Genomic DNA, 22,061 nt, shown 5'->3' on the forward strand with positions numbered 1-22,061 from the left:
GCTCCAAGAGCAGTGCCCGTGGGCATCCAGCTGCTGCCTCACCCTCCTCCTTGTCCCTGCATTGCATTCCCAAGCAAGTGAAGGCTGCAGGAAGGACAGAAAGGTATCACTCGCCTCTATTTAATTTCAATTACACAGAGCCCGCAGGAGCGCTCAGAGCGGTGCCAGCAGGGCTATAAACTCAACATATTTGATGATTCTTCTTTTTTTCAGGCAAACGGTGCACAGCAGCCGCCCCATTCAGCAGCAATAATCCTGGGGGGCTGTGACACTCGTGCTGCAGTGGTGACTGCTGTTTAATGAGCTGACCCTTCAGAAGGCATTAATTGCCTCATTTCATGGTGGGCAGCGTGGCACCCTGTGCCTGCCCCTGGTCTGGGGGCTGTGGCGAGGGAATGGTTGGGTTTGAGTGTGCCAAGCCCGGGAGGGGGATGCTGGTGGGGGCTGAGAGCCAGCGGGCACTGAGCAGAGCTGCCTTGTACCCCTGGGGAGTTGTTGCTGCACGATGATCTCACCTCCTTTTATGCCTTATTGCTTCTGTCTCCCTGACTCCATATGACACACGCTTACGTGTCAAGTTTTCACTTCTTATATGGCAGCAGAGAGAAAAGGCTTAATATCGTAAAGACAAGCTGGCAGCTGGGAAGTAGCCCATTTAGTCATCTAACTTTGCATCAGAGGCACTGCCAGCCCCTTCCCTGGCTCTTCCAGGCAGCTTCTCCCTCCTCTGCCTGACCTGGTGTCACATGTGGTAGAAATCCCTGTCAGGAAAACACCTCCCTGAGCAAACACTGTTGTTGGACCCCAGTCTTGTGCTGGGGCAAGGCAGTGTGCATTCCACAAACACATCTGTGTGCCCAGCTTGGGCCAAATTTGGGCAGAAACAATGTGGGGTTTTGTTTAAGCTTCTGGGGTTGTTTTGCAGCTGTTTGTTACCCAGAACCTACAGGGCTGAGGGCGAAGTGTCACAGATTCAAAATAACTTGGGCTGTGACAATCAGGAGTATCTCAGGAGGTCTGGAGCCCAGAAGGAACCCAAGAATCATCGACAGCTGAATCTATGGATGGCTAAAATGGTACAGGAAAGACCAGTTCATATTTTCCCTGTTTCTTCTACTCTTTCCCTACACACTGGGGAAATCTGTATTTGCTGCTCAGAAGCAGGTGCTGAGCCCTGGCTGCCTCATCCCAGGAAGGTTGTCTGTAGCTGGCTTTTTACATTTGGCTTCCCCTCAGTGCTCAGCCTTGTCCCCCGCTGTGCAAGCACCGTGCTCGGGCTCTCTCTTCTCTCATCCCTTGGTTTCCAAAGTGATGATGGAGTGGTTTGGCTGCAGTGTGTCAGATACTCGAGCTGGATCAACGCCTCCAGCTCAGTCTGTTTGACGTCCATCATGCTGGGAGTACTTCCCTGTGCTTACAGCAGCTGTGGGGAAGGGGACTTTGGTTTCAGCAGTTGCTGACGCCTTCTTTCACCCCCCAGCTTGTTGGGGTTGGGCTTGTGTTACCAGTTTGGGGACAGCCCTGTCCCCATGCCCACAGGTGAGGAGATGCACAGGGGGCTGGTGCTGTGACTGCTGTCGTGGTGGAGGCAGAAGCTGCGTTCCACCAGAGGTTTCCCAACAGCTGGGAGAAAGAGAGGTGAACAAGGGGAGTCTCGGAGCTGAAATCCCCAGCTCTTATTCGTTCCTCTGAATTATTGTGGCTCCTTCCTCACTGGCCCCTTCTTCAACCACCCTTCTCCCTGTTCATCTTCAGGCCCACAGTCCTAATGCTGCCCTGGAGCCCCTTTGTACAGCACAAAGAGCACACACAGCCCTGAAGGTCATCCCAGACCTCCTCCGGTGGGGAAGGACATCCTTGCCCAACACCGGCACTGCCAGTGGACACGCTCCTTGTTCCTGTTCTCACCCCGGCTTACACAGCTTGTTTTCCCACTCCTGAGGGCTCCCGATCAGCAGCACCACGGGAAGGGTTTTACAAGACTCGTTACCTCACCCTGAGCCATCAGGTGGTTTCCTTCAGCAGCATCTGTCTTGAGGCTGCTTCCTTCCCACTGGTCTGAGACATGCTTGTCCAAAAGCATCTCCAAGAATTTATCCACACTGAATTATCCTGCTGGTGTTTCGACACTTTGGCTCCACAGAGGCTTTCAATTTGGTATGAAAAGTAATTATTGCCAGGGTGCAGTTTAGCTGTTGTGTTTTACAGTGCTGGTAAGGTTAAAAGAAATAATAATAATAATACAAGAAAGACTCAGCCAGAGTAACTGCCTGCAACATGCTATTTGCATTTTTAAGGAAATACTTCTTTGAGACAGCTTGGGTGAAAGGTCGGCATTTGCATATAAATGGAAAAGAAAGTGTGTGATGCTGGAAGTTACATCTATATTATTTTCTCAGCAGTGAGCTGCTGTTCTGGAGATTAAGGGACGCCGTTTGCATTTGGCTTTTGTTGAATAGAGAAGGTACCAGGAAAGGCAAATTAGAACAAAATAATGAGGGAAATGTGCAAGAAGAAAGAAGCAACATCCTGTTTCTGAGAGATGCTCTCGTGCATGCCTGACACCTCACACGCCTGCTTGCACATGCGCTGGGCACACGTGGATGAGTGTGGCTGAGAAGGGCTCCCTTTCAGTGTACAAAAGGATGGATGCTGGGGAGGGATCCCTGCTGTGAATAAGCCTGGAAGAAAGGAGGGTGATGGTGCTTATCATTTAGAAGTGATATGCTGAGGCTTGCTTGTTTTTGTTTTTTTTTTTTGTTTTTTTTTTTTTTTTTTTAATATTGTTATTTTCTATTTTCATCAGGCTCAGGAATTATCAGCCATCTCAATGAGGTTCCTTCAATTCACACTTTGTGGCTGGCAGGGCAAAGGCAGGAGGCAGAGAAATCCACAATTCAGGTCTTGCTCTTGCCTTGAAGGGGGCCACACTGGCTGAGGGATTTCCCAGGCCCGGCTGCTGCCCTGGGCCTTGGAAACACCAGAAGGATTCCCTGGTGGAGAACCCCAGTGCTTTGTTTCCCCTCTTGCTGGTGGCCTCGCTCGCCACACTCTGAGCAGCTTTGTGCTCTGACAGCTCCCCCATGGAGCTGGGGGAAAATCGGATGTTGAACAATGTTCACTCTTTAATCTTTTTGATCAATACTTAAGAACACCGTGCAGACAGCAGCGGTGCTGTGGGCACACGGCTTTTGTTCCTCTCTGAAGAGTACACAAGTGGTTCAAGGATGGAAAGTGAAAAAACACTTCCTTTTATACCTTCTGCTGTGTCCTGCTGCTGTGTACTGTGCTGCTGCCACTTGGTAGGACAGGAAAAAAGGCTCTAATAAAAAACTCTCATTAACTGGCCATGAACACTGGAGCATGAATATTGCTGCTAATGAGGAGACACCACAGCCTCATTTGCTTCCCTTGCATTGTAGGTGCACAGGGCTTCAGGTCCTGCAGCCCTGGGTGATACAGAGAAATAGGAGGGAATGTTGGTCCTTCCCTGGAGCACAGATTGGTGTACAGAGGTGCTGGGCAGGGGTGCAAAGAGGACCCCAGATGAAGGGTGGCACAGCCATCACCAGGGTCTGGGGATGTCAGGTCCCATGGCAGGGTGATGTCTGTACCCTGCTCCTGGTGGATTTGGAGCTTGTTAATGAACCCCACCACTGAGGGTTTTGCTCCTTCTCCAAGGAGCAGCTTTCCATGCTTCTTCCCATTGCAACATGTTTTTTTTGTGTTTGGGAAATTCGAATCTTTTTGTGATTCAACTAGTTGCTCACTGTCCTGTCCTCGAGCCAGGGGGAAGGGGTGATTCCCTGTTCCCATCAAGGACCTGACAAAGAGTTCAAGAGCATGCAAAGGTGCCGGGTATGACAGGACAAAGCATGAGCTGGCAGGGCTGAGGTGAGCACAGGGGCTGACAGCTGCCTGGGCAGGGGTGGCAGCTGCCAGCATCAGAAGCAGGATGAGCCAGGAGGTGAGGTGGCACGGGCTGGGAAGGAGGATGTGAGTCACTTGAGCATCAGGCAGTGCTGGAGGAGGGAGCCAGGCAGGGGATGCTCCCTGGGCTGCAGGAATGTCTGGAAGGAGAGTGGCAGGTTCATGTGGCTGGAAATGGGGAAGCAGCAGCACGGTGCTGGTGGTGACCTGCCCCCTCTTTCCCTTGGCACAATCTGGTGCTCCCCTCCTGTGTCCTGTGCCCCAGGACCTGCAGAGCTGAGCAGGCTGTACTTGGCTGTCAGCACCAAACACCTCGGAGCTGTGCTGGTGCTGAGCCAGTGCTCAGTGTGTCAGCAAGGCACGCTGTGCTGCAGGGGGCTGCTTGGCAGGGAAAGCACTAGAAAGGCTTGTTCCTGCTGAAATCAAACCCTTCCTTTCCTTCGGGTAAGGGGAAAATAAAAGGTCAGAATGCACATCAGAGATTTCATGACGTCACAGCATGTGGTTTGGTGGCAGGGTGGGTTAAGCCAGCTCTGTGTGTTTGTTGGGGCAGTGGAATCACAAATGCAATTCACTGGTGCAATGAGTGGTTGGGTCTCTGCACAGCCACGTAGTGCTGCAAGGCACCCTGTGGCTCTGTGCTGCCGTGAGAGGAGCCCTGGCTGGGAACGCTGTGGGGATGAGGAGCAGAGAGCTCATGAGCAAAGTCTGTGGGCTGAGCACACACAGTGACAGGGTCAGGTCCCCACAGCTCAGCCCCAGCTTTTAGGAGGAAACTGCTCATGACCCCTTGATTTTTTTTTTTATGGAGATTACAAACATTGGGACATCTTCCAGGGGAGAACGTCAAAGCTCAGCATCCCCATCCATGGAAATGTTCAAGGCCAGGCTGGATCGGGCTTGGAGCAACCTGGGATAGTGGAAGGTGTCCCTGCCCTTAGCAGGGGGGTTGGAATGAGATGAGCTTTGTCCTTTCCAACCCAAAACATTTGATTTGGTGATTGCCCAGCTCCTCTTTAAATGTGATAAGGAAAACTATCTTCAGTTTAGCAAATGAACAAAGTAAAACCACGATCCAGCCAGCCATGCTAGATCTCCCATCCATACATCCCATCTTAACTAATTATTAAATCATATTTGCTGATAAGTATGAGATGTAATATCTATTACACAGCTGTTAAACCTCAATTAATATGTTTTAATGATCAGTCGTTTACTGTGCAGTATACAATTAACATCCGGTATTAGATCTTAAATTAAATGCGTGTTTGGGAAGCTAAATTTGCAGCACTGAACACAACCCTGCTGCAGTAAACAGACATAATTGCCTGGAATAGGCAGCGTTCCTGTGCCCTGAGAGGGGGCTAAACCAACCCTCCTGGTATTGGAGATGAATGGAGGAGAATTGCTGAAGAAGCTGGGTTCTACTTATTCAGTGTATTTTGATTCCTACAGAGGTTTTAATTCCTTTCCTTTGGAAAAAGCACCCTGATGCAGAGTTGCTGTGTTCCTGCAAGTGGGGAGGTTGAGGTGCGTGGGGTGCCGGCTCGGAGGGGTTTTTACTTGGCAAATGTTGGGCAGGAGCGTGGGGCAATTGATTGTGCTGAGTCCTGGGGCTGTGTGAGGGTGTTCAGTGCTGCAGTTTGGAGCTGAGACTGAGGCCTTTCATCAAAGATAAGGCTCATGTTACCTGCCAGCAGGAAAGCTCTCATTGCACCAAGGGCTTGGGGCCATGCAGGGAAGTAAATTCACTTATTGGTGTTCTCCAGGCAGTGGCCACAGAGCTGCATGTGTGGGCAGCAAACCGCAAAATCACACAGAATGGGCTGGGCTGGAACCTTAAAGATCATCTTGTTCCAGTTCTCTCCAGTCAGGGACACCTTCCAGGATTGCAGAATGCTCCAAGCCCTGTCCAACCTACTCTAGGGGTGGAGCAGCCACAGCTTCTCTGGGCAGCCTGTGCCAGGGCCTCCCCACCCTCTGAATAAAGAACTTCTTCCTAACAGTGAACCTAAGTCTCAGGTTTAGTTTTAAGCTGTTGCTCCTTATCCCATCACTATTTATCCATGTAAAAAGTTACTCTCCCTGTTTTCTATAAAATGCAGGGGTGTCAGGCAGCCAGCAGTGCAGAGGGGTGCAGCAGCCCAAGGAGTGCCTTCTCCAGATTAGTGAAGGTGTAAAATTTAGTTTTGAGATTTTTTTTTTTTTAATTTCACATAAAAGTTGGGGCCACAAAATGCTCCCTCTGATCCCTTACACTGCTGCAGTGTCTGCTCTGAGAAGCAGGCCCACATTGTCTGGTGTGATGCTGAAGGACCCAGCCTGCTCTCAGCATGCTGCTGCCTCCTTAACTCAGGATTCACCTTCCCCGTGAAAAATGGGCCTGAACAAAAATGAAGAAAAATTTTCCTCCCTTCCTTTTTCCTTTTCTTACCCTTGGAGGAACAAATGAAGATTGATATGTTTTCCCTCTAGTCTTTCAGTTTGAATATGCAGTGATGCATCTTACAAGGAAAGGAAGCCTTCACCCCCCATGTTTTCTCTACAGAACCTTCCTCTCACCCCATCACTTTGTTATAGCAGGTGTAACCTCTGCAGAGATTTGGGGATGGGGTGGGGCAGCAACTGGGGCACTGTGAGGACATGTGTGAGAGCTGACTGCCACCAGGCACCCCTCCTCATTTTCTATTCATCCTCACCCCAAAGCTTCCTATGAGGTTTGTTGTGTTTATTTTTGGGGGACTTTTCTGTGATTCTTTAGAGGGTTATATTTTTTTTTTCCTGGCAAATTAATGCTTTCTTCTCTCTTTGGAAATGTGAAGTAAAACACACATGAGTCTGATTAACACTCCCAATTGCTGTGGTCTCCCTCCCAGGTTTCCACATCATCTTGTTTGGGGTTGGATGAAGGTGACTCAAACCCTTCAAGGAACTTGTTCTTTTGTACCAGGATTCCACACAACTTGCAGTGCTTTGGTTCACAGCTGTAGATATCCCAGAAGGGGACAGATAGATTTGAGGTTTGGGAAGAACCTCATTTGGCAGAGGATGGTGGTGGCTTGTCACAAATGCTGATGGGCAAAAGCAGCCTAAGACTGCGTGTGCTCCAGTCCTGCCTGGGTGAATGGGGAGGGAGGTGGTGGGGGAAAGCTGGTGGTTTCCTTTGGGATTGATCCATCAGACCAGCTGAGCATCTCAGTAATTTTCCAAGGGGGTGTGGATGCAAGTGCTGCAGGCTCTGAGCTATCACTGTCCAACCTCAGTGCCGGGGGGACCCCAGAATATGCTGCTCCCTCGGGGATCTGCTTCCCATGGGCTAAAAAACATATTTAAGGCAATATCCCACAGCTGCTCGTGGGTGGCCCAGGCAGGGGTTAACAGACATGTCCTTCACACAGCCAGTGAGCTTCGTTTCTGCTGAAGCCAGGATCCACAGGGAGGTGGAAAGGGCAGAGCCAGCAGTGCAAGCTGATCCTCCCTGGAGACCAGATGCATTTAAGCAGCATGGAATAGAGGAAATCTGATTCCAGTGTTGACAGAGATGCCTTGGCCATTCCAGCTGGGCTGGGCAGAGAGGCTGGAGCAGGCTGGAAGGCTCTGAGCTGCTGTGGCCAACACACCTTCAGCCAGGCCAAGGCTCCTTGCCCCAGTACTCAGTCCTTCCCCACCTCTTGTTTAAAGGCATGAAGGCATGGGACATCAGGATGTGGCCTTTGGCAAGGATAAGATGGCACTTTGAGCCAGATTTAGCCACAGCAGCTTCCAGGATTCACCTTTTACTTGGGCTCACATGAGAAAACAGGCCCAGAGAGGATGAATTTGCACGTGTTACTAATTCTTCCTCCTTGTGGCTGAATCTCATGACATCTCATCCTTTCAAAATTCTTCTAAGCTACCTTTCAGGTTATCCAGGATCCATTGTTTGTACAGTTTAACCCTCTCTTTGCTCCTGCCCCTACTGCATCCCATAGAGGATGTTCCTGTTTTAAAATGTGCAGCTGGGAGAAGGATGCTGAGGGAAATGCTTTAGATAAGCAGGCACGCAGTGCTGATTTATGAATGGGCTATCGAAACATCTTTATTTCTTCTTATTTGATACTCTTCCCCCTTTGTTCTCCTTTCTTCTGTTTATTTCTAGCTTCTTTCCCTCATTTTCTTTGGTTTGCCTTCCCACTCCCTTTCCTCAGAGCTTCTCCAAAGCAGAATAATTTTTCAACAACTCTTGGGTTTTGTTTGCAAGCCCTGAGCCTTTTCTGAAGGTCCAGGCCAGAACAAAGTGCTTCAAACAGGGTTTGGAGTCTCTAACACAAATGATTCTCCTGTGACACCTAGAAAAGTCCCCCCAGCTGCCTTTTTGATTACAGAACAGCTGTTTTAAGACAAATACATAAAGGGGACTTTGACAGTCACCTATCTTAAGAACCATCTTGGATATACATCACCCTAAGATTGAATTATCCCAGTCTTTCAATGTTAATTTTTCAACTGTTAGCAGTGTGTTTTCTGACTGAGGACTGAGCTGAGCTGCAGTGTTTGGGGTAGACTGAGGGTGGAAATTCTTTATGGTTTGGGCTCTTGGCCTTGGCACAGCACCCTGGGGTCCTGCTTGGGGCATAGAGACCCTCAGGATCTGTATGGCCATTAAAGAAAGCAGGAATAAACACTGCATTTCTACCTATCATTGGTGCTGCTGAGTGGAGCTGGGCTGACTCTGGGTCCTGACCCTGTTTTCCTCTTTCCCTGCCCAGAAAATGAGTTTCGGGGTGAGCTGCTGAATCAGAGGTGGACCTGTGGAGAGAAGATCAGCAGCTGCGAGGGAGCCGCCGGCCTGCACGGCACACGCATCAAGGTGAGTACACAAGCAAAGACATTTTTAGGACAGTGACCCCCCCACCCCAGGAGTTGGCCATGGGACAAGGGCCAGATGAGCTCCAGCTCCTTCTGGACCAGCTGCTCCTGGGGGAACGGAGCCTTTCCGGAACCCACAAAGTGATGGGCAGGACTTGGAAATTTCTGTCTCCTTGCTACAGCCAAACCTCCTGTATACTGAATCCGGGCAGGGAGGGCTTCCAGCTGTCAAAGTTTGGCTTGGAGTCCAGATATTTAAATCCTTGCCTTCCTCTCCGGTGCCATCCTTCAAGGGTGGCTCAGATGTGGGTATTTAGGTCACTCCCAGGCCTGTTAAAATAGGCCCTTTCTCCAAGGCGCCGGCTGGTCGGAAGGAGCCCCTCGAGCACCAGGTGAAGCTGTGGTGCCTTTGGAGGGGACAAGCGAGTCATTCATCCCCACCGGGACCCTGGACAGCTCCTGGGGCTCAACACAGCCACTCATTTAGTGCTGCAGCTGTGGCTGATGAAAGAGGTACAGCCAAGGCTGTCAAACCTCCCGGCAGATTCACTGCCAGCAGATTAGGAAGCTTTAATTAAGCAGAGAACTGGGCTGTTCACTGCACAAATGGCGCTTCCTGTCCTATTTTGGCCTCTCGGTAGTCAGGCACCATCTCCAGTGAGTGGATGGACCCACCTGGGTGGTGAGGAAGCTTCCCTAGGTGACTGATGTTACCAACTCTTCCTGTATCCCTAGATAAACCAAACCCTGGGAAAACTCCAAACCAGCAAAAACCCAGACTTAAAAACATCCTTCTTCACTAACAAGCTGTCAGCTGCACGCAGGTGTCGCCAGGAAAGCTCACACCTTCTTAGAAAGCAGAGTAAGCAGTTGTTGCTATATTTAAAATGAGCTCAATTAAGGCTTTTCTATTGAAGCTGCCAAATAAGCACTTAGGTTAGATTTAATAAGATTGTCATATGTTAATAAAGTAATGATTACAAAAGGTAACATTCCCAGTACCTGGCACTCATCTGGTGCTCTGTCTCTAACAAGCACATCACGAATATTAACCATTTCTTGCAATGCTCAGCTCTGCTTATCTGTGTTTTATCTGAGTGCCTGGCTCAGGGGTGACAGGAGGGGATGGGGAGGGGGAGTCTGAAGGGAGCCTGGATATTGTGCGAGTGTGCAGCCCTCTTCCCTCATGGGGGGAGAGGTCCTGATCACTCTCTAACCTTTGGATCTGCATTGTGTGCACATTCTTGCACTTCTCTGTGTGCTCATAAATATATATTGTATTTAAATGTAGTTTTTCATGCCAGTCACAGCTCGTAACCCACAGGATGCGCAGTGTTGAAGGACAATGGGATGTGGGGCACGTTTACTTATTTATTTTTGCCTCTAAAGAAGTCCAGGCATGGGATAAAATTTCCCATGACAGGTTTGAAATGAGATCTCTGCATTGCTGAGGAGAGCTGATCTCTGCATGGAGCCAGCTGAGCCCGGACGCTGCTGCCAGTGCTCGTCCTGGACCACGGTGTCTGGTGGCAAAATGAACCTTTGCCTCTCAAATCTCTATTTTCCTGTGCCGTTGGGATCTAGCTGGGAGGCAGCTGAATAGCAAGCAGGTTGTTGGTGAGGGCTGACTGCTGTCAGGACAGGTAGGGTGGATGGTGGTGGGGCCACCAGAGCCCATCCCTGCTGTCCCCTTCGCAGAGATGCATCTCAGCAATCCCCTACATTGTGCCACCCAAGGATAATCTCATGGAAAAGGCAGCTGGCTTATCACAGAGCTGGAAAACAATGAGATTGAAGAACTACAATTTTTCCTCCCCCCCCCCCCCCTTCCCTACCCCTCCTCTTCTGGCACGAGAGCTGTTGGCACGTACGGAGCCACTTAGGTCTCGCTGGCATTGGGATTGCGCGCTGTAGCACTTCCCAAGAGTCGAGAGGAAGGTGTGTGTCAACTCCAGCCACGGCCTCTGAAATCAGCCAGCCCGATGCTGGGCTGGCAGCGCTGTGGAGGCAGCGGTGCAGCTGCGCCTGTGTCAGATGTGATGCTCAGGAGCAGCTTTTCTGCTCCGCTTCCCTCGAGTGCGGAGGATGCTGCTGCCATCGCGGCGGAGCAGCCGCGCGCGGGAAGCGCTTCACTCGCAGCGCTGGGTGATTTTGGGCGGGGGCTGGACCCTTTCTGCAAATGCAAAGTGACAGCACGGCTTCAGGAGGATGTTTGTGACACAGCTGGAGTGTCAGGTTCGAGGTGGGTACATGCTGTGGATTTGCATCTCGACATGTCAAGGCAAAATCCTCCCCCCTCCCTGACTCCGAGCCTGGGAACACCGTGCAGGGTGTCCTTTCCTGGAAGCAGTCGGAGCAAAAGGCAGACGAGAGCTTATTCAGCTGAGAACAGGACTCACAATAGGTGGAATGTCAGGGGGATTTAAATCAAGCAGCTAGGAAGACCCTAAAGGAAGAAGAGGGAAAAAAAATCCTCCTAATCTCAGAGTGTGGTTATAAAATAGCAGCTGGGAGCTACTACTGAGCCTTTTTTTAAAAGTAGAGGCACACTGTTGATCAAGAGTATTTCTTCCTCCATCACCCCTTTTTTATTTATTTTAAAAATTCACAGCTAGAGAAGGTCCAGCAGGACAAAGTCCTCCTCATTTTCTGCAATGAAAAAAGATGTCATGGCACTTTATAGAGAGGAAAGGGGAGAAATTTGGAGAGCCAGATCCAGGTCTCTCCACCTGTGTTTAGCCTGCAACAGCAAAGGAGGAATTCCTCATTAGAAACAAAAGGGAGGAGAAATCAGGATAGGCCATTCAAACCCATCCTCACTGAGAGGCAGTTTTGCTGCCTTTTCCCTTGAGGAACTAAAGAAGGGACTCTGCATCTTCAAGAGGGGAAGGACCAAGCAGAATACCCCTTTACAACAGTTCTGTAGGAAAAAATGTCATTTCTTCTGGCATTTTCTTTCTGCTGCTAGGCAAATATAAGTTGGGGGGGGGTTTAAAAGCTAAAAATAGAGGCCGTGTGTGTCTGTCTGTCCCTCTAAAGCTCAGATGCTGCTTCTTGCAATTGGCATTTTGCTACATCTACAAATAAGCACTGATGGAAGCTCTGCTGCTTTCAGTGTAAAATAAATATTCCTGCTGAATCCTCACCTCCCTTTGTCCAGCTGAAGGGTTTTTCAGCATGTTTATTTTCTCTGAGCTCCGTGGTGCTCTTGAATACATATAAAGTATTACTGCTGACCGGGGGGAATTTCAGCAGGGCCTTTAATGGCAGATTTGCATAGAGCTGTCGAAGCCCAGGCACACCTGGGCATCGGCACGTGCTGGGCTCCCAGTGGGTTTGTGTTCTGTTATGTTCCTTGGGCTTCCAGTGGAAAGGAAATATGTATTAAGACAAGAAGGAAGAAGAAAATGTCAACTCTGTAGGTACTCCATAAAATGAAACTTCAGATCCATGTTGCACTGCTGTCTTGGCAGCAGAACAAAACCTGGACTGTAGAATCTGGCTGTTAAAATTCACACTGTGCTTGGGTTAAACTATTTTTCAAGTTTATCTGTCTGAACATCATCGATTTAAGTCTGCAGCATTGACAAGTTTTCATTATAACTTGTATTCTGTTCATGTCAGGGAGCTCCTTAGTGCAGGGTAAACAGGATAGGAGGACATTTCTTACTTTGAGAGAGAAAAGAGGGGGGAAAGGGAAAAATAGAGATGAAGTCAGGTTACCCTGACTACCACTGATCTGAATCCTGAGGGGAGTACCCTGAGACCCAGCATAGGGTCCTTTCCTGTAGTGTTAGGCTAGGAAACTTGGGAGATGCTGATTTTGATTTAATCTTAGAGATAACCCATGGATAAGGTGAGGAGGCGTGGAATAAACCTCTGTCTTTTCCAGCCAGACTAATGTGTTTGTGACTGGCATCTGGCAGCAATAATTTATTTGCAGGTTTCCTTTTGGGCTGCTTTGTTTCCATTCAGAGTTAAAGCAATAAGACTGAAATCCAGACAGCTCCTCAGCCTGGCTGTTATGTGAACAAGAGAGAGACCTAATGAAAATAGCCTGTCGGTCTCCAGGACTGCAAACATGCACTGTGTGACCTGAAATTTCACATTAAAACGATCTGTCTAGAGGGCTTCTGGCTGAGAAGACAACAATAAAGGACAATGGTTTCATGTAACCTTCCTGCATCTGAGCCTGATATCACAGAGGCTCCAGAAGCACAGTCAGGGCTCTGCCAGTTGTTTAGGTTGCCTGGGAGGAGCAGGGGCTGAGCTCTGAAATGGATCTTATTCCTGGTATTTCTGCACTTTGGAGGGAAATGAGGATTTTTGAGGATGATCCTGATGTTGGTTTGAACTAAAAAAAGTAGCTTGACGGTAGAAAACAGAGTCTGGGAGCACAGAGCCCACCCCATCCTGACAGTGATGTTAGTGAAACATTATAAATACACAGCAGTGAGGCTGTGTTGGGGTCTCTAAACAAATAATGGGGTCTTCCCTATGGAGAAAACTCCCAATAATCAATAATCTAGGAATTTGGAGGTGGGTTGTTTTGGTTTGTTTTTGCTGTTGTTGTTTTTGGTTTTGGCTTTTTTTTTTTTTTTTTAATTTTATTTTTTTGGAGAACAGGCCAAACAAGGCAGCCTATTTGGCTTTTCCATTCTTTGGTCCTTAGCAAGGTTGGGTCACCAGATGTCCCTTCCAGCCCTGAGAATTCTGTGGCTCTGTGGGTCTGTCCCTGCCTTAGGTGGCTCCTGTCCCCTTTGTCCCTGTGGTGACTGAATCTGCTCCTGCCTTCCCAGGGTGTTTGATCCTGGCTTGAAAGAGGAATGGGAGGCAATGGGAGGAATTGCTCTGAGGTGCTCTGCTGTAGTGAGGAGCCTGCATGTCAGCTCACATGATATTTAACTCCCAAAGACAAATGTGACCTGAAATGGGATCTCCTCTATTTATAGATAAGCAGTTTGAGTCCATCCCACCTGTCTGGTTAAGAAAAATGAAATTTTGCTTTGCTTTCCCATGCTGTTTGTGTGGGTCCTGGCCCCTCACAGGCACTGCCCATTGCCCTTCCCACAGCCTGACCTCCTCCACCCCTTTGATCTGCAGGAAACCCATATTGCTATGTCACCACCCCAGCACACACCAATTCCCTGCGAGAATAGTCAAAAAAGGAATAAAAGAGAGAGAAAAAAGAAAGAAAAAGCCCTCTGTGACATTGCTGTTGGCACCATCCAAGGTGCCGTTGCGTTGGCGGCGTGCGGCGGCATTAGGGAGCGAGCTCAGCGCACGCCGGCGTTGGAAGGCTCATAAATGTAATGAAGTCCCTGTGACACCTGCTCCTCTCCACACTTTAAACAGGAGCCATTGGTCCGCAGGGAACTGGGGCTTTAAAAATACAAATTATAGTAATTGTCTGCTGTGTTATTGGGAAGATTGTAATAAACGTGGAGCACAACACTGCCGTGCCATGAGCTGAATGCTGACAGGATGCATAAATTGCTCCAGGTTTTGATTCCCCTCACCACCCCCCCCTTATTTTTTTTTTTTTTTTTTCTTCTTTCCTTTCCAACCCCCCCATCTAACAAATCATTGCATGGTAACTTTGAATTTGTGGAAGGTGGCAGTGTGAAGGAGAGAGGTGCCTGGGGAAAATTTCATCCCTCCTCTGAGGGGTTTTTAGCTGTGATGCCCCAAGGGCTGGAGACCTTGGTCCCCTCTCCCTGCCTCCTTCCCTCTTTGCTGCTCCCAAACCTCAGGGAAAGCACCAAGTAGTGCCTCTTTTGAGAGTGAAGAGTCCTGGTTCTTCTGCTGGGAACTGGGAGTAGCATTCCTCAAGATGGTTTTAGGGAGCATGTAGGGATTCAGCAGTACATACCCTACCTGCACCATCCCTACTGCCAGTGGAGCAGCACATGCTCTATGTGCATGTCCCTTCCTGCCCCTGGAGCAGAGAGAGCAGAGGTGGTGTCCCTGCTCTGTCGGGGTGCTGGAGCCATGGAAACTCCTCATTTAGGAGTGATACAGGAGCTGGTTTGTTCCTTCTCTAACTGGGCCTGTAGAGGATATTCCAAAGAGAGTTGGTTTTTATTATGTCAAATCCCACTTGTAAATGGTTCTTTCATCTCCTTTTTTCTCTGCTTGTAATCTCTGGAGGAATGCCCCACATGGTAACGCTGCAGTAAAACCCAAATTGTCTTCCCAACCTAGCAGGCTCTGATCCCCTGCCCTGCTCACACCCCCATCTTGCTATTCCCCCTTGGCATTCACTGCCAACACTCCTGCCTGCAGAGAGAGCACCTGTGTCAAGGCTGAGATGGAAAACAGTTCTTTGACCACTTCAGCAGCTCCTTTGACAACTTTAATGAAATCCTATTTGTATCATTCCAGCCATGCCATGGAAGTCCCTGCTTTCCTGCTCCCACCTCCAGGCACTGCCTGGTTTCAAAGGTGCTGTGCCCCAGAGGTGACTGCACTTCAGACTTCAGCTACCTTGTGGCATGTGGTGATGTTTAATTAATACCCAGAACTTTGAAGTCCCTGATGTTACTTATTCATACCCGTGTTCCCTGCAGACCTCGTGTTTGATGTCCATGTTGTGAGTTATTTAGATGCAGTCGTCTTTGTGGCAAATTTAGGCAGAGAGGAGAGGTTGTTCTTTAGGGCACTTGTGAAAAATTGCTCTTTTCAGGCAGGAGATCAGCTCATACACATACTCAGAGATTTCTGATTCTGTGTTGGCATTCCACCCAGGTTCTGTGCTGTAAATCCAGAGAAATCAGCTCTGTCTTTAACAAGGGCTATCTCATACACAGCCAGCACATCTGGATATTTGTCCCTCTGTGCTACTCAACAGACAAAGTCCTTCCTGTGTCCCAGGATGTGGAAATTAATTTTAAATTGCTAAGTCTGCGCACTGTGGGTTGAACAACAGCATTAAGGTAAGAAGTTTCCATCTCAACAACACAGGAAAGCTTTGTCAGCCACCCACAAAGCGACAACCACATATGAGCTTGTCCTTTAATGATGATTTTCTGGTTAACTTTCAGTAATGATTTTTTTCTTTCTGTTGCAGATGAGTTTAGAAAATGATGATAAGAGAGCACGCACGCGATCCAAGTCTATCCGAGGTGAGTGGGAGCACTGGGCTGTGCAGACCTCAGCTCCCTGCACTTTCCTTGTTCCGAATAGGCTTTGGTTTTTCAAGTCCAGGCTGAACTCTTCAAGTTATGCTCACTACCCCTGCCCCAACCACACTGAAATTTGTCTTAAAAAAACCTGAAAAAGTCCCAACCACAAAACTTCATAGGTCTTTATGATACTTAACCCTCATCCTCTACACTCAGCAGAAGGAAAATAACAAGCAAATAAGCAAAAAAAGCCCCCGTGCCTGCTCTGCTGTAGGGGATGGCAATCACTGGAGCTTCAGATCAGCTCCCAGGGCTTTCATCAGGCTCATTCTGCCAGCGGCTTTGAAGTCACACATCTGAGAGTGCCTGGCAGAAGTAGCTCATGCTGGAGAAGCAAATGGGCCATGCCCCGGCAGGGATGGGAGGACAAACAACTGGTTAATGCAAAGATTGATTGTGATTTATTTCCAGATTAGAAACAAAAACAAAACAAAACAAAAGAACTGAAATTCTGTGCATGTTTTCTCTCTGGGAGAAGCGAGAGGCTTTGATAGAGCCCAGGGTGTCACCTCAGGTAGTCCCAGAGCCATGGGTGATGGTTACAGACCAGCCTCTCTATTTTTTTGGTTCATTTTTGTGGCTGTAGATGTGATGAGTGACAAAGATGGCTGGAAGTGAGGAACCAACAAGGTTGGAAAGGTGTGATGGCTGCAGGGACTGTAGCTTCATCCTACAGCTGGGTTGGGCCACCTTCCTTTTGTCCTCACCTTCCTTCCTCCTTGCGCTTTACAGCAGCTGCACCTTTTAAAAACAAAACCAAACCCAGATGTTGCCAGCTGTGTTGAACTGAGCTTGTATATTTGGATTTCATTGCTTTGTTGCACATACACAAAGGTGCTCGTTCAGGTTGCAAATGAGAGCGCCCTGATTCTATTTATTTTCTCACACCCTGCCTTTTCCACGCTTGAATCTGGGTTTCTCGATGTGAAAAGGTAATTTATTGCCTGCACCCTGGGACTCGTCACTGCCTCCAGTCTGTTGAAGCTTGTGAGTCATCCCACTGGGAGCTGGATCCCAGGAAACCCAATTAGCTCAAACAAATTGAGCAAACGTGTTATGGTTTTTAGCCCAGGCAAATTTAGACTTGTGCTGAGGGATTTTTTTTTTTTTTTCCTCCTCTTGATTATTTGGATTCCTGGCTGGATGTAAGGTTTCAGTTGCGGTGTGAGGTTGTTGTATGTTCTTGTTGTGGGCAGTGAGAAACCCTCTTATTCACAAGTGGGGAGTAATGCCTAAAAATCCTACAAACTCTTGTTTATCCTATACCCCAAGTAACAAATCCCCACCATATGTCTGGGCACTGGCAGGGACTCCTGCATCAGTCTGATGGGATAGGGAGAGGAGAAAAATGCTGGTGTTATAGAGGTGAATGTGGCCATTGCAGGAAAACAGTTGTGAACTGTGAAAGAAGAAATTGATCAGCAGCTTTAAAGGGCAAAAAAGAGAGATGAAGGCATTAGAAAACTCAGTCTATTTTTAGAAGTGTTTGAGTTACATGCATGCATGTCAGAATAGTTCCATTGACTTCAAAGTCATCACGGATTCAAAGAACAGAGGTAGTCCCTGATGCTGCCAGTGTGCACTCACCTCCTTGAAAATCAGCACAGGTGTGAGGATTTACAAGGCACGATTATAATTTGCTACAGGCTGGCATGCAACAAAGGACAGCAGAATAAATTGGCTCTTTCTTTTCCAAATGGGATGTCCAGGGAGGAACTAGAGACCCAGCTGCTGGCAGGAGAGCTTTGGTCTTGGGGGGCCGGGCACATCTGGTTGGTTTCTGACTTTGTGTTTGTTTCCATTGCTGCATCCTGCCCTTTGCCCAGTGCCCACGGAGCTCATCGGCCAGGAGGTGAGGTAAGGACCCTGCTCCTCCTTGGCCATGGGAGGGATGGGGGGTGCACATGGTGGGACTGGCTTGAGAGAAGCCCCTCAGCTGGGAAACCCGGCTGAGGGGAGCAAACCCATGGGACTAATGGGGTCTTGCTGGGGGGGCTTCTGTTGGTGGTTGTGTCCAAGTCCTCAGGGTACAGTAGACAACACATCAGGGGAATCACAAGAGTTAAAGAAATAAACTGTGGCTCTGGATGAATGACATTAGACTGGAGACCCTCCAGCCATCCGCTGTCCCACCCCAGATCTAAACCCCAGTCAAACCAAATGCCCACGGTTTGTATTTCAGCATCATTGGGGACACCATCCTACTAACCAGAGGTTTTTTCCACATATTTGTCATGTCACTTCTGGTGCTGGATGCTCCTTCAGCCCCCCCTGTCCTCTGTTCAGTCACCGAGCTCACTCATTTAGCAGTGCTGGGATGCCAAGAGCAGCAGCCAAAAGAGCAGGAGCAGAGCCTGTGCAGCCCTCCAGAGTTTCTCATTAGACGTAACAGCCTCCCCCACCTGCAAGCTCCCACTAAACCTGGCACAGGGGCTTATGCCAGAGGTAGGAGCCTTTAACTTGAACAGGCACTAAGAGCAGGGGCTGCCTCTCCTTGCAGCCTCCCGCGTGTAATTGAGTAATTGGACCTAAACCAACCCCATTTCAGAGCATTTTGCTCCTCCACTCTGGAGGATTACTCTGGAGAGCCGGGAGGAGCCAGCACTGGGCATGCCCCTTCTCCAACTTTTATTGCTGAACACTTGAGTGGAGGTGGTAATTGGAGCAGGTGACATATCTAAGGGGCAGGACAGAGTGCTCCACAAAGCCATCTCTGCAGCTGTCACCTAATTGCCTGAATAACTGGACGATTAATCGACTAATTGGAAGCAGGGCATCGTCTGCATAACAATAAGAAGCCCTTTTGTCAAGCAGATGAAGGCAGCGGAGAGGGGGAGAGCTGTTCGGTGTGGTGGCTCTTGAGGGATGGAGAGCAGCTTTAATAGACCTCGAAGCCCGTTTCCTCTTTCGGGACTCCTGCCAAAATACACGAAAAGTCCCCAGCGGAGAGTGGGGAGGGGAAGCCTGGCCCAGAGCATGTAGAGCATCACCTTTGTGCTGGTGCTTTTTAAAGGCATTAAATCAACAAAGTGAAGCCAGAAACATCCCGAATCGACACCTGCTTCGGCAAACCTCGATGCTGAACCACTTGTCTCTTTCCTATATACTTTTTATTGCAGGCTTCATTAAACCACATGAAAAATGGGGTGATGGGTAATCTGCTTTTATTGATACAGGAAAACTTATAAAAGTCTGTAATATCTTCATCAGAGCTGCTCCTGTTTGCCATTGAATAAGGCCTTTTTCAGACAAGTCACTGGTGACATAAACACTGCTCTGTCTTTTGGCGTGCAGTCACTGAAAGTGTGGCTGGGGCTGCTTGGGACAGAGCAGCCTCAGTCAGGCCTGAGGGCAATTAAAATTAAATAGACTTTTAGATCATAAGCAGCAAAGAGGGAAGCTCCCTCTTCCAATTGCACATGTTAGTGGGATGAGATCTTGTTCTCTATGACCTGGAGTGTCCTGCTGGAGAAGGGACACCGTGCTGTCAGGCCAGGCCCCAGGTGTGGTGGGGCTGGGGCTGTGTGTGGGTGCCAGAAGAGCTGGGAGCCATGCCACGAGACATGGCACTGGAGGATGTGCAGCCTCACGGGTTCAAGCCAGGTCACAAGCAAAGGGGACAGCAGGAAGTAGGGACTTTTCTGGAGGAGCCATGAGGGGCAGCTTCCACCTCCCCAGAGCACTGTGGCCCCTTAGGGGATGTGGTGCCACCAAGTGCCCTCTCAGCATTTGCTTTGCTAACCTAAAGCCAGTCAGTCTCCCTGAAGGAAGGATTCCTTCTTTCCTGACAGCTCAGCAGCACTGTGCTGCCCTGGTTTTGGGTTGAATTATAATTTTTGAACACAAAGATCTGACTTGTACCCTGGGAAGTTGAACCCACCAGTGCTCCGAGAGCTGCTGCACCCATTAGTGCAGCCAGACCCTCCATGTCCTCAGCTTTCTGTAAGGGCTGAGCTCTGCTGAGAGCAGAAACGGAGTCCCTAAAGCCTGACTTGGCACTTGATGCTATTTAATGTTGTCCCATGTCTTTTACTCTGAGAATAACAGCCTGGCCAGATCCCCTCTGGGCTGGCAATGCCTTCTCCCTTTGCACTGTCATCAAGAGATTTCATTAGTGCTTCCAGCTTCCCAGGCTGAGGGTGATACAGTGCTAAATGAGGTTATTAATCCTACACGACTCCAGAATTCCTCAGACATCAGGCAAGTCACTTGGGCATCCTATAATCAATGCCATAATCTGGTTTTGCCAGAAAATGTTTGCTTTAATGCTTCTTATCTGGAGCCCTTACAGCTCCTGAAGCTGGGACTAATTACCCCTGCAGGGGAGGCGCGTGGTCCCGTGCAGGGATGCTCAAGTGAAGGCAGCAGTGGCTGTGAGCGGGCTCAGAGCTCCCTGCAAGCCTTTAACTCATTCTCTTCTGCACAGCAGCAAGAAAAAATTGCAGGGATTTGGGACATCTAGTCATCTAAATCCCATCCATTCCCCCAAAACCGAGGTTTTGAGGATTTTAGTCCTGGGGATCTGCATGCAACGTGTCTGGCTAAAAGCTCCTTGATAAAGTCTCAGTTTGCTCTTCCCCAAAACACACACATTTCTTATTGTAAGTGGCCCCAGTTCCCTGACAAGCCACCAAATAAGGGAAAATCCCATGTTTTCCTCCTAAGAAAAACTGGAGAGTAGCAGCGGGGAGGCAGAGTGCAGTAGCTGTCTGCCTTTAAAAGCTTGCTCTCACACATGCAAATCTTTAATTAAACATACTCATAAAACTATAGCAAACTGTTCATCTAATTAAATGGGGTGAGTAATTTCATTAGTTTTTAGCAAACTGCAAGGCTCCTCTCCTGCCCTCCTCCCTTGGAATTCAAAGGGACAAACGGAACCATTTGAAGGAAATTAACTTCCTGTTTGCAGTTAGCTTCTTCCTTGGGCACGGGACCTGTTTAACTGACTGTGGATTGTACAATCCTAATTAATTCTCCGAGTCCTCTTGCTGTTCCTGACGGTTGTTTGTTTCCCTCCCAAGCTGTCCAACCCCAGGCTGTAACGGCTCAGGACACATCCGTGGGAAGTATGCGAGACACAGAAGGTGAGGTGGGGTTGGAGGTAGTGGGGATGGAAGTGAGCAACAGAACCAAATACGGGTGTTCACTGGAGAAAGTCTGGTTCAGAGCAGCAACCCAACTTGCATGCCCCCAGTCTTTTTGTCTCTGGCTCTCCATCAGTCTCTAAGGCATCCCAGCTGGATCTGCTTCTCCAGACTCATAGCAGTCTTCCTGTCGACCCCAAACTTGGCCAGAAGTGCCTGACAGCTGTCTGGAGTTGGTGGGAGATGCTGATGGGCAGAGATTTTGGTCTGCCTGGTGCTTCTATGGATGAGGAAGGCAAATGAGAACACATTGGCTGCCTTGGAGGCTTTGCAAGGCTTAACAGAGGGTTTTCATTACCCCATGAATCGTGAAATTGGAGCACTTGGTGAATGTGTCCAAGGAGCTGGTTCTGCATCCTGTGCCTGGTTTCATGGTGCCCATCACCAACATTAGTCCTGGGATGCCACATTCCAGCATTTGTGTGCTGATTTCCCGAAAAAAAGTTGATGTAGTTGCACAAAGTCAAGGTCTAAGAGCACATGCAGCCACAGAGGTTAAATTAGCTAAAAATCTGGGGTGCTGGATGATTTTTTTGGTAGTATTTGTGCATTTTCCTACTTACTTTTGCCTAACCGGTTGGATTGAAAGGTAGCCAGGCCTTTCTCACTCAGCAATGCCTCCTCTCTGCTCCTTGATCCCATCTGCAGTTTACAAAGCTGCCCTCTAGCCAAGAAGAGGAAACTTCAGGATGCTGAGGCCGAACATCTGGTATCCAAGAGGAAATCCCATCCACTCAAACTGGCCTTGGATGAAGGCTACAACGTCGACAGCGATGGCAGTGAGGAGGCCGAGGCCAAGGAGGAGTCGGGCTCCGACGAGTCGGAGGGGATGCTGGAGGAGGATGAGGTGGAAGCGATGGAGCAGGAGGAGACCCGCAGCCCCAAGGCAGCAGAAGGTGCTTTATCATTATTGATTGCAGAGCTGTGCTCTGCAGATGAAGAAAGGGCAGGA

At 49.0% G+C, this 22,061-nt stretch overlaps 1 protein-coding gene across 1 annotated transcript in view; it reads left to right on the top strand.

Annotated features, from left to right (window-relative positions):
• Positions 1-15,847: 15,847 nt before the first annotated feature.
• The window catches only part of MYT1 (myelin transcription factor 1), a 35,036-nt gene continuing 28,822 nt past the window's right edge, over positions 15,848-22,061 (top strand). The window contains exons 1-4 of the mRNA XM_053993346.1: positions 15,848-15,902; positions 17,789-17,819; positions 20,987-21,049; positions 21,758-22,007. Of these exons, the coding sequence (XP_053849321.1) occupies positions 15,848-15,902; positions 17,789-17,819; positions 20,987-21,049; positions 21,758-22,007 (399 nt within the window). The remainder of the gene's footprint in view (positions 15,903-17,788; positions 17,820-20,986; positions 21,050-21,757; positions 22,008-22,061) is intronic.

This window comes from Vidua macroura, chromosome 17, assembly GCF_024509145.1.
Source record: "Vidua macroura isolate BioBank_ID:100142 chromosome 17, ASM2450914v1, whole genome shotgun sequence".
NCBI lineage: Eukaryota > Metazoa > Chordata > Aves > Passeriformes > Viduidae > Vidua > Vidua macroura.